Genomic DNA, 13,418 nt, shown 5'->3' with positions numbered 1-13,418 from the left:
TGTGAGCGAAGTTTCCATTCTATAGCACTTTAAAATACTCAAGACACCTACATACTCTGGCAGTAAGACCCTGGGGCGCCTAGGAATGCATTTACATGTCGCACTATGGGAAAATCTGCATATGTCGTTGATTGTACCCGTGTACCTGATATATACATGTTGTATTATACTTGATCGATTTTGGGTTAAAGGGGACTGCAATGCAATGTTTGGTTAGATAGGTAGATTTATTGATACCTTCTTGTAATGTGTAGTGTATGTGTCTTAATGTACTTACGAGTTGCTTGCTCCTGACTATATGCCTGCGAATAATCTGAATAATATGAAGGTAAAGATGATTTTTCTATCAACGCACAGCTGATAAAATTGATTTGATTTAATTTTCTATAAAAGGAGTTTAGAACCACAACCAAAGCTAGTGAATGTAAATAATTAAATTTTTATATAAAATAGCTTTTAAATTTTTGTATTAATTGACAGATAGAAATATCATTATTAACTATAATTAAACACTGCTAATCTTCAACTAAATTACAAAAACCTTTTAAGTTTTATTTAAGAATTGAAAAATTAAATCAAAATTAAAAAACAAATATATTAAAAAGGATTATTAATTTTCAAAATAAAACTAAGAAAAAATATTTTTCAAACTCTCACTTTTTGCCAACCAAGCTTTAGGAATCGTAGGACTTTCAATCATATTCCTTTCTAATAAACAGCTATCATTGAAATATGTAGTATCAAATCTGTCCTTCTCGGGCATCAAAAACGTAAGATAACGTGCGTACGAACCTCCCGCGCCTATTCGCCCGAATTCAATTAACAATACATGGCACAAGGGTAATAAATTCTCTAAACAATCAGAATTCGAGCCCTGGTAATATGTCGACTGGTTGCAAGCGCAATGCGGCTATGCCTGGTTTAATCAACGGGTTAACATTATTCCAGCCCAGCGTGGACCCACGGACCAACATATGTATGGGGGCCTAAATTAAATGGGATTTTTTTCACGCATTCTGATAGAATTTCTATGCGAATTTGCGCACGGCGGTCGGTTTATGGACTTTTTTCTTCTTTTTACGACTGTTTAATTAATGCGTGTTTGGTGTTTGTTTAATGAAAAACCAACTGACGTTTTTTACGTAGGTTAAATCAAACAACTTTAAAAAAAATGTTAATTACGACGTTTAAGGAATACCTACACTATGGTTTGCCTTAAGAATATAATATATATTAGCTTTCTACAGGTTATGTATTTTATAATCCCGAGTAAAATATACAATTCACTATCCAATTAGGAAATCATACTATTCGGATTTTATTTCCATAGTCTCACCCTAAAATTCAATTTTATGAACATTTTTGTGATAATCAGAACAGCAATTGACAACCATGCTTTTCTCAAGTTCTAACACGCAAATTCTTCAGCCTCTTACATTAGTTGTAAATGTAATGGACATACCCCAGACTTCTTCCAGAATAAAAGATATCCTTTCCTTTTTAGTACTCTTACACGATTAACAATCAAACACACTTTATCATTTATAATATTATACGGATTGTTAAAATATTTTAAAGACTTACTTATTTAGGTATAAATTGAAACTAACATCAGGTTATAAATAATTAACTCTGATTTAAGCCTCAATAACTTCATTGTTATTTGCTATCGGGAACGTGTTCGGAAGATCTACGTAGATACGAGGATTAACATCAGCTCATTAGGTCGCAAAGCCTAGTTTAATTAGGCGTATAAATTAGCTATGTGATTAATCGCATTTATACGTGCTTAGGTATCTAGAAACGAAAATACAGTTCTCATAAAATGCGTATTTTTGATGCTAAATGTTTATTTTGCTTTAACTTTTTAAAAAAGATCAATTTAATCACTTTTATGTTTACCTACTTAGAAATGAAAAAGAGCTTGCAGCTCCTGAATTAAAAACATGTGTAGATTGGGCAGGAATAGGGAAGCCCTAAGTAGAGGGAAATTAATATCTAATAACTTTCTAAGTGACAAGTATAACAAAAGTCGGCTTCTTAAATCCAATTGTATTTTTCTGTACGTTGTCTGTCAGTTAGTCTGTCACTCGGCAAGCAACAACGCAGTAGTTTTATATACATATATTGATTGTTAATTAAATCAGGTCGCAAAGCCTAGTTTAATTAACCGTATAAATTAGGTTTGTGATGGATCGAATGAATACCTAGTTATTGGCGGGTTGGGGTCTGATAGCGCAACCGATAAATAAAGCCAAATATTTTTGTAGATAAAAATATTATTTACGTGTTGTTTTTATTACGAATCTTCTTCTTTCTCTTTCCTTTGTTCAACCTACGTGGAATCGGGTTTCCTTATTAATTTGCGCAAAAATGGATACCTTCGTTTCAATAATAAAACGAAACTTATAATAATTAAAAAATATTATAACTTTTAGGACAAACTCAGAATACAGAGGCATGGACATGAACACATATAAGACTTTACGTAGGTACAACTAGTATTAAGAAACCTGCGTAGTATAAAATGACGGTCAAAAATATGCAACTCATCGAGTCAACTCAATAACGCTGGTAGCGACGAGTCAAAGTTCAAAAGTGCTCCTTTGATCTGTCGGTTGACGTATACCATGTAGATTTTTGCCTTTTTAAAAATATTTTAATTTCTTTATTTTTACTTCGTACACGAAAAACACATTAGTGACTGTTACGAAAATATGTGACGAAAGATGAAAAAAAAATTAATATTCATACTTGTACATAAGGATGTTATGTAAACACAAGGTTTGTACAAAATATTTACATAGAACCCATATAATGGGGATGTTTTTGAGAGACCGAAACGAATGTAAAAATATTTAATCATATTTATGTATTTTAAAAGTAAATTGTTTTTATCTAGGAACTAATTAGATAAAACGAGATACGGGGCATTGTGCAGACTGTCTTAACCGTTAAGAGTTCACTCTTCAGAGTCTTAATACAAATGTCCCATAATTTTATCGAATGAAATGTTATTCAAAACAGTTTTGTTTGTTACTTAGATTAATTTGTAAATTTTTGTCATAGGTAAACTAAATTGGAAAATTGAATTTCAATTTACGTGGTCGATTAAGTATCCCATTACATAAGTCTCGAACTTTGGGGCTAACTCAATCTGTGTGATTATCTTGTATAAGTATTCATTTATTTTTATCAAATTTGTTATATCATTGTTTCAATACTTACACATTGTTTATTTCCAGAAATTTATAAACAGTAAATGCAACATATAGATTTGTATTACCCGTGAGATTTGCCAATAATAAAATAACCTATACCTTATGAAGATAATACGACTAATACCTTTAGTATTAGTACCTTTAGTATTAGTCGTATCTGTATGTCGAATATTGGGAAACTTTACTTTTCAAACCAAATACAAATATTTCCTTTTATTACAAATCATTACTTATACTGAAGGATAAACGATTAGGACTCCTATTTATAGATGCTAAATTTACTTACTCACGTTGCGTGAAGTCTCCTGTAAATTACTTTCTGAGCCCTTTATCTATCCCTGCAAACCGTAGAATCAAATTGTATCGTAGCGAGGATTATTCAAGTAAGTAGATTTAACCCGGCTCCTAATTTATATTGTTGACGGTGAGGGACTTTCCTTGTTTTTCTAACCTCACTAATCCATTTTGAAAGTGCTATCTCTAAAAATTTGGAAAGCCAAATATTCCTAACAAATTGATGTATTCTGAGAACGTGAATTCATTTAGAAACATTTCCAAATTACAGGGATACAAAATTCACAAATATTTGCTATTTTTTACTCATGCGCATACTTTCTAGTTTACGATAGGTATTCATGGTATTTAAAAAGCAAATAAGTAGTATGATTATTTTACATTTGCCACAATTAAAATAAATCGAAGGTAAAGGAACTGTTAATGATACAAATATACTACTCTGTCAAGAAAGTAGCAGGAAAAGATCAATAATACACAAACTGTTTGTTATTCATCCAAATTTATTTTATCACCTTCAAAATATGCTCCTTTAGAAACGATACACTTACGCCAACGAATAATCCAATCATCAAAACATTTTTTAAACGCTGTTTCCGGAATTGAGGTCAGTTCTCGCCGCGAATTCTCTTTTATGTCTTCTACCGATTGAAAACGGGTGCCACGAAGTGGTAATTTGAGTTGAGGAAAAAGAAAAAGTCGGCTGGAGCCATATCTGGTGAATATGGTGGTTGCTCGATGGTATTTGTTGAGTGTTTGGTTAAAAATTCGTTCACAATGATGGCCTTGTGCGAAGGTGCATTATCATGGTGCAAAATCCAAGAATTTTCTTTCCACAAATCTGGCCTTTTTCGTCGGATTTGCTCTCTTAAACGCCGCATAACACTCAAATAATATTCCTTATTTACCGATTGACCTTCCGGCAAGAATTCCGAGTGCACAACACCGCGATAGTCAAAGAAAACAGTCAACATGACTTTGACTTTTGAACGACTTTGGCGTGGTTTTTTCGGTTTCGGTTCAGTTGGAAGGCGCCACTCCGAAGCTTGTTGACTAGTTTGCATGTCAAACTCGTAAACCCACGTCTCGTCACCAGTAACAATGCGTTTCATGAATGTTGGGTCGGAATTGACTCGTTCTAGCATGTCCTCAGCGACTCTCATGCGATTGAGTTTTTGAAAAAAATTCAGGTCTTTTAGGACTAGCCGAGCGGCAACATGTTTCATACCCAAATTATTAGTTAAAATGGTACGGATCGACTCGTGAGATACAGAAAGTTCGGTGGCTATCTCTCTCAAAGTTGAATGAGGATTTTCAGTCACTATTTCCTTCACTCTTGCGATGTTAACTTCAGTTGCAGACGTTGATGGCCTACCAGAGCGAGGCAAATCTTCCATCACATCTCGACCGCTTTTGAACGCTTTGTACCACTCATAAGCACGAGTTTTTGATAAAGTCGATTCACCGTAAGCCTTCTGTAACATTTTCAGTGACTCCGAACACGATATTCCATTGGCAATGCAAAATTTAAGACAAACTCTTTGTTCGATGTTTTTATCCATTATGAAATTAGCAATAGATATGATATAACTAAAAATAGCACTGTATTTAATGTAAACAACAGATGCAACTCAAACTCCGCGCCAAAATGGAAAACAGTTGTGCCAATCTAACAACAACAAAAAAAACAAAAATTTGAATTTGGAACCATAAATAAATAATCCATTCCCGATACTTTTCTGACTGAATGTATATGATATTTCAGGATAATAAAATTTAATATGAAAAAACTAAAGCCTATCAAAGAGGAAAATCAAGTAACCCAAGTAGAGTAGAAGAAAACATGCTAACCCATTCCAAGATAATGTTCATTTTTGGTCTCCTATCCAGACTCCTATTCTGGGCTCCTAATCAAAAATAGTTGAAGCTTATAATTTTTTGAACTATAAAAATTAGTTTGCCTAAGGGAATTATTTATTAGGTACGTATGTCCCGCTGTTTTTATTCGAGGGCTTGGCGCTCCCCTTAACAGCTTTTTTGGCAGAATCGCGGGGTTCCCAGGTGGGAAGAACCTCGTCCTTGGACTTATAAACAGTTCCAACGGTGAAAACTCCCTAATTAACCTTTTCTAAGACATAGTGACGCACGTATCGCCTGGCCGACTCCGTTATCTGATCGCTCATAAAAATTAATTACTTACACATGTTCATAAATATCTAAACTGCATTTACAACGTTTGGTTTGCGAGAACGCACTTCCACGGTGGACTCGCACGAGTAACATGTGTATATCTTTATCTCTTACGGGGTAGACAGGGCCAATAGCAAAGAACACGATTAGTCGAATGGCAAACTAATAGAATTGAGATTCAGAGACTGCTTTCTTGCTCATTCATTAAAAGATGAATCCAAAGTTCATTAGATTTTCGCTTGATTGACTTTTGCAATCTGCGCTGAAGAGAAACAGCTTAAAAGCTAAACACCTTAAAGCTTTCATAAGATAAATGTTCTCCTACTCACATTTTACGAAACCACGTGAATATCGATTGGAACTATTCTTAAATGTCTGGAACCACACAGATACTTAATTTCTGCAAAAACCGAAAATGTCAACCAATAGTTTATTAAGAGGCGCTTTTTCTGACACTTCCGCCAGCGAGTGGCGCCTGGCCACGCAACTATATTCCAAAAATGCGAAATTGACTCAAATTGCTTGTTATGAACGATGACAGATGTCTTGGCGCCAGCCCTCGTTTGCATTTTAAATTAAATTAAACCCTATGAGAAGTAATTAGATCTTTATTTTGCAGCATTGATCGGATATGATGAAACTAGGGTTGACTATGCGTGCAATTAGTGGCACAGAAGTTGTTTTCTCACTTCCATGCTAATATTATAGGAAAGATGTGTGGTTTCATTTGTAAGGAAATATCTTAAAAAATTTGCGATTTTTTTTTAATTTCTTTATAGATGACTTAGTTTTTTGAAAAAAAATTATTAGACTGAAGTCAGTGGTTTAATACAATAAAATGATATCTTGAGCTACTTAATAGAAGTAAGTAGTCATAAAGATTAAACATTTAATTGAGTATTCTGGCACGGTATTCATATATCTAGTTTAAAGAACTAAATTGGAGGTCTAGACCATAAAATAAGACATTTTATGCCTCTCAAACTCCTCATACTCAATTTATTACTAAGACTTTAACTAACCTGTTCTACGTTAGCTGTTAATAAGTACCTCATATATTACAAATGTCATATTAAAGTATTTTATATGACGCCTGTTTTCAGTGAAAACTACTTAAATTACGTGTGATTATGTACAGTTGCATGTTTACGCTGTGTAAAATTAGTTGAAAGTCTTCTATATAGTAGTAAAACATAATAAGTGTTGTAGCAACGTCATTAAGTCACGCATGGACTGGATAATATAAAGAAAGAGGATCACATTTCTTTTTTATTAAACATGTCATTAACAAAGACAAGAATTTAAAATTATAACTAATAAAATAAAGTGCCGTGTGGTTCCCGGCACCAATGAAAAAAGAATAGGACCACTCCATCTCTTTCCCATGGATGTCGTAAAAGGCGACTAAGGGATAGGCTTACACAATTGGGATTCTTCTTTTTTTTAGGCGATGGGCTAGCAACCTGTCACTATTTGAATCTCAATTCTATCATAAAGCCAAATAGCTGAACGTGGCCATTCAGTCTTTTCAAGACTGTTGGCTCTGTCTACCCCGCAAGGGATATAGACGTGACAACATGTATGTATGTATAAAATAAAGTAAATAAGAAATTCATTTAAAAGCAGCATTGGTCAAAAATCGGTTAGGTTATTTGGTAAAACTATAAGATGATTCTATCTTTAGACATTTGTTTCAAAAAATTGTGAAAGCCATACAGTTTTTGTATAAGTAATAAATTATTAATTCCAATATTATGTGTGCAAAAATATGTTGTTTATATAGGATATTATGTCTGTAATCTTTTGAATTATCTCAGATCAAACACGTAAAAAATCTAATCATACAGGACTTTTGTATAGTTATAGTTTATTGTCGCTATCCTATAAGTGTAGATGTTCATACTACTTATATTTTGATTACCAGGACAACTTGGTGTAAAAAAAGAAAATCAATTAGGGATGTTATAGCTTCTTATTAAACAGTATTTCATGAAATCTGCATTAGTTTAGTTAAATATCCGAATTATATATTTTTAATTTACTTATAACCTTGTATATACATGATAGTACCTTTAATAATATTAAATAAATATGTCTTCAATCCTTCGTTACAATCAAGTACAATCGCGCACAGAAAGGTTACAACGCTCGTCGAGTTTTCACGCTAGCGCCATCTATACGAATTTTTCCGCATTTACTCTAGAAAGATTTTTCGGGTGTAGTAACTTACATTGCTTGAAAGTTCTGCATTTTACCGTCCTGTTTACATAAAAAAGTATTTTGTTATGTATTACAAATTGAATTAATACAATGAATAATATTCCCATCTAATTACTTAATTATTCTTTATAAGTTCACGTCAGTTCATGGAAATAAACAGGTAATAATTAAAACAGTCTCGAATAGACTGATAGGCCACATACAGCTGTTTGATAAAATTGAGATTCAAATAGTTTGATAGCCCATCGCCTGAAAGAAGAATCTCCAGTTTATAATTCTATCCCTTAGTCGCGAAAGAAATGGTGTGGTCCTGGTTCTTTTTTTCTATTGATGCCGGGAACCGTACCAATAAAATAAAAGTACTATTAATAGTATTTTACCTTTAGTAAAATTTTTCGTGAGCACGAATGTAACATTTTTTAAATTCTAGGTTGAGCTGACTCATTTATAAAAAGAAAACAAAATTATAAATTTTAAAATAACCTACGCAAGCCTTCCTTATTTACCTACAAATTATTATTTAAAGCCAAAATAATTCTAAAATAAATATCTGAATGTGTTGTTCCAACTTCAGTCTAGTGCAAAAAATAAAATCTTAACTCTGTATTGCAATGTTCGTAAATCTGACGAGGTGAAACAACTTGTCTTCGGCGACCATTTTTTGCTATCATGGGTCTGTGCTTGGTACAGGGCTGGACTCGGCGGAAAGTCATAAACATGATCCGACCAGGGCGAGTCTGCCGCTTTTTTCCTGCGCCCCACTCATCGAGAGGCGGCAGTCGTTTGTGTGGGCGGAGTTCACGCAAAGTGGGGATGATTATATCCAATAGAATGTGATTATTAGGCTGCATCTTTGGAAAAGGACAGAAAATGGATTACGCTATTGGCGAGAATCTTGAGTCTCCACCCATAAGGCGGGGCTTAATTGGTGCTTCCTACGGCGGAGGGGCGTAAGAGCCGGTCCGCGCGCTAGTCGATGTCGAGACTCGATCGCGTGAACTTGGTACAGCCCTGTTGGAACCAGGTTCGGCATGAGAAGCGCGCGCGCAACCCGCTGACGCCCGTGATGGCCGCGCGCCGCTTCGCCGCCGCGCAAATCATCTGTGATACCTTAACATAATTTAGTATTAGGATACTATACGTCCGTGTAGACTTTGAGAGACAGTGTTTAGTGTGAAGCCGCCCATATGATCGTCCCGATGGCAGCGTATGCGCAATTTGGCTATTCGTACCCGCCCGCCTCGCAGGTTAGTTTTATTAAATCACACCGTTTATATTATTTGTAATAATCATTTACAATAGGTACCTAAAAATAATTTACAATTAATGTTAGTAATATTTATAAATATCTCTTAAGATGAAAAATAGTATGTCAGCCACCTAATGTTGATTATGAATGGATGAAATAATTTAAAGTTCGTGGGTTCCCTTAGCTTATAGTTTAAATAAATTAGGGTATAAAGATAGAATAATTGAATAATTAAGGACAGAAAGTATTGCTTTGTATAACATTTACCCAACAGTTAGGTACATTTAAATTTTTCATTCTATTTTTTTATTATAGACAAGCAACTGTCCGTGACTGTATTACCGATTTGGAAATAAATAACGATGTATAAAATTTAGGCCTAGAAGAAATTTATTTATTTAATCAAATATCTATCTGCATATACTTATAGATACAATACCTATCACTTAGGGTAGATAGGTAAGTAAGTAGTAGGTTAATACTTAGGCACTCCAACTTTCTATGAAGTTAATATGTACTAAAACCCAATTTAATTAACATAATATTAAATAATATTTTCTGAAGCAACGATTTTTTATAATAGAATTCATAAGCTAATTAAAATAATAATATATAAAACAAATAAGTAATTATTTCCATTTTTAATATACCTATACATCCCCTTTACACACAAGTCAAGAGATGCCAATAGGTACTTATTAAATATACCTACCTACTTACTTACGAATGAGCCGTTATAGCTCGTTTCATTTAAAAATAACTTGGAAAATTAATTAATGTAATAAATTCACATACATTTAAAAAAACATTTAGATATTGAGGTCTTCTTTATATTTATAATGTTTAAACATAAACTTATTTCACTATTTGTAATAAGTAGGTAGGTATACCTAAATCTATTATGAATGTAATGCTTACTGTTTGATTATAATTGATTTATAAATATAGTTTAGGTAGAAATAAAAGAAATTGTATTTAAATTGTTATACCTTTTAAATACTATACCTATATATACCTGCCTACCATTCAAGTCAAAATCTGATTAGGGAAAATCCAAAATCTTATAAGAATATAAGCATGTCCCCAGTATATTGGTACCTACCTAATTCTTATTGGACTTAACATGATTATTCACGTTCTATTGAAAAAGAAATACTTAATTATTTAAAGAGCTACTATGAGTTTGAATATCATTCAACATTAGCCTATAAATAAAATTAGCAACTTTTTGTAGGGAAACAAAATATTTATTTACCTATAGGTACCTACATGTACCTATAGGTAAATAAATATTATGTTATGTGTCAAAATATTTATATTTTAACTTTTTATTAATGCGTCATACTCGTAACATTATATTAGTATTAAATTGCCTTTTGGATGTGTGTGTATGTTGAATGTATGTTTATCTAATTAATAATAAGTAAAATAAATAAAAGAATTAAATAAGTCAATAATAAAAAGAAAAACAATTATTACATGTGTATTGTAATAACTAAGCTGAGTAAGTAGATTCAAGTCTTAAATATATATTTGTAGATTATTACGTCAAATAATATTCATTTGTAGTATATTTACGATTAAGTAAGTATCTATCATGTTTAATGCTATTTTATCAAAAAGAAAATTCATCACAACTTCTTTTCGAATCAAAAGCAAAACAGAAGCCAAGTCAATGTTGTCTCGCCAACGCTGAACAGCTGTCTCAACTGAAAATCAATGAAGTACCCAGGTTGTTACTAGTATTAGTAGTATTGAGAAGAAAGAGACAAAGATACATAAAATCCTTGCACTTTTCTGGAAAAGTGGATAGAACCTACTTACTTATTTACACTGGCCACGATCACTGCATACTTTTTTCGCTTCATCCACGTTTGTTACTCTCTTCATGCAAGTTCGTGGTGTGAGGTACTCTTGCCACGACCTTTCTCCAGGACGTCCTAGATAATTTGATCATATAATTAAACTGATATTTATGAGTATAAAAATTAAGCCACCCATGTTACTACTTCTATCGAAACATCACATTAAAGTACACTGACACTGAAAAGTGCTTTACAAAATCGCATAAAACACGAAAGATACTTGATCGTAAATATACTAACATTCCGATATCCAAGTTGAGAATTTATCAAGCTCAGGCGGGCACTTAATTGTGTACTAAATGGCTTACTAACCTGCCCAACGCCTAAATAGGCACTTACCAGTTAATGTTTGTGCTAAACAATTAATAACGAGAATAGCGATACTTGGAAAATTGCCAGAGAATTGTTGAGACCTTTGGTATAATAAAGGCATGTCATTATTTTTAATTTAGGAACATTCATTATTTCTTGAAAATTATGTAAATAATGTATGTGTAAAAGTATGGTGCATCATAATTGATATAATTTTATCCGTTGTAGATAATAATTCTATTTATTTTAATAATAATATAAGTATAATTATTGTTATATTTTAGGAAGGTAAATTTTACGAAATCATAAGTCTTATATAAAAAATGTCTGAAAATTTGATACAATCAATGTCAAAAGTGCCACTTTTATATTTTATATTCATTTGTAAATTTTATTGGCCCCTCGCAAACTGAGAGAAATGTATGCGAAAATTCTCTTGAAATGGCCACAACACCAGGCTTAAAGCATCGTCGAATAAAAACCTAGAGCTTCATTTGGATGCTGAGGGCATGGCGGTTGACATCCTGTTGTACAGTCAACGAGAAAAGTGGTTTATTACTTTCATAATTTTTTAATAGTTTTGAAATGTATAACAAACTTAATCATTTATTGTGTTTTTAATTCAGTACCTTTCTTATGAATAGGCGTTAAATATATAATTTTTAATGGAAAATGATTATTATGGAATCAAATGAAATCGATTTCGGCAATGTTTGTGATAGTTTGTATCCGTTTTTATTTTAATGTAGCACATGTCTTTTTTTAAAACAATTAATTTTATTGTTTTATTTTATGAAAACTTCTCTGCTTTATGAATTATCGTCTTATTTACAAAATATTAAGAAGTACTGTATCAGTGTCTGTCTCCAAGAGAACCTAGTTGCCACCTGCAAGATATCAAATTGCAATGACAATCAGCTGTGTCCAACCATAGAATAAACATTTTGTGGTAGAGAGTGCGTATGAGCCGAAAAATGGCAACAACTGTGCTAAAGAAGTATATTTCTATCAAATAATTTATTAATATGGGTCATTTAGAATACCATTTAATGATTGTTACATATTTTGGTTTCACAACATTGGTTGATGTTGATAAAATTGCTTAAAGTTAAGTGCCGCTTCTTAAGCATCAGCACAGAAGATGCAGTAACAAACTACAATTACAATTACACGTGGGGTTATTGTCATGATTTTTTATCACTACAAATGATTAATAAAATATATATTTTGGTTATGGACAAATACTGAATATCTTTTATAATATCCTTTCCCAAAGACTTTTCATTTAAAACAATACCTGATATTAAATTAAATACACTAATATACTATGGAGTGTCTTACAGATAAGACACAAAGTTTCAAATGCTACCCAAACTATAAATTTTAATTGCTCTATGGTGTCAAATAGATTTTGATGCTATCATAAATCTTCATCGACCCATTTTAGCCATTTCAAAGTGGAAGGTCTAAGCCCAAAAAAACATTGGCGCCTCTGCATCTATGAGATCAGATAACTGGCAGGTAGACTTGACCCCTTTTATTGCACAAAAAATCGACTACAATGTCACTAAAATCATTAAATTTTTTTTATAATTTTGAATGAAAGTTTATGCAACTCTTATTTACTTACAAGTAAGTTTTAAACCAAATAAACAGAACCAAGTTATAAATCAAATATAACTTGTATCACCTATGTAGGTAGGTGATTGTGTATAATAATACTTAATTAGAATAAAAGGGGCGTACCACCGTAAAATATTTTTCGACTTAGCGTGCTAGAAATTAAAAGTACCTTTCATAAATATTATTAATAAAATGAAAAAAAAAACTCTCAAAAGCAAATTAATAAAAAGTGAGATGTGCCCGCTGACCCTAAATAGTGTGATGTAGATATTATGTTATCAATATGCAATTATAGAAAATAAACATGCATTTTGCTTAAAATGATTTATTTAAGACTAAAAAGGAAAATAAAAATAGAATTATTTCATAAGAAACATTACGATATTACTTTACATTATCAAACGGCGAATCGAGATTAATCAATGACTGATTCATTTTATCACA

The 13,418-nt window shown here is 32.3% G+C and overlaps 1 protein-coding gene across 3 annotated transcripts in view; it reads left to right on the top strand.

The window, feature by feature from the left end:
- LOC106133791 (homeobox protein araucan) overlaps nucleotides 1-13,418 on the top strand; it is an 89,961-nt gene that overhangs the window by 26,042 nt on the left and 50,501 nt on the right. The window contains exon 1 of one of the 3 annotated variants that reach the window (XM_060953513.1): nucleotides 8,912-9,172. The exons of the other annotated variants lie outside the window; for them this stretch is intronic. Coding sequence (XP_060809496.1) covers nucleotides 9,113-9,172 — 60 coding nt within the window. The 5' untranslated portion in view covers nucleotides 8,912-9,112. Of the gene's footprint in view, nucleotides 1-8,911; nucleotides 9,173-13,418 lie in introns of those variants that run through there. 3 annotated transcript variants of the gene reach the window in all.

Source organism: Amyelois transitella, chromosome Z (genome assembly GCF_032362555.1).
Source record: "Amyelois transitella isolate CPQ chromosome Z, ilAmyTran1.1, whole genome shotgun sequence".
Taxonomy (NCBI): Eukaryota; Metazoa; Arthropoda; class Insecta; order Lepidoptera; family Pyralidae; genus Amyelois; species Amyelois transitella.
The sequence above is the reverse complement of the archived record's forward strand: the minus strand, read 5'-3'. Positions and strand labels throughout refer to the sequence as shown.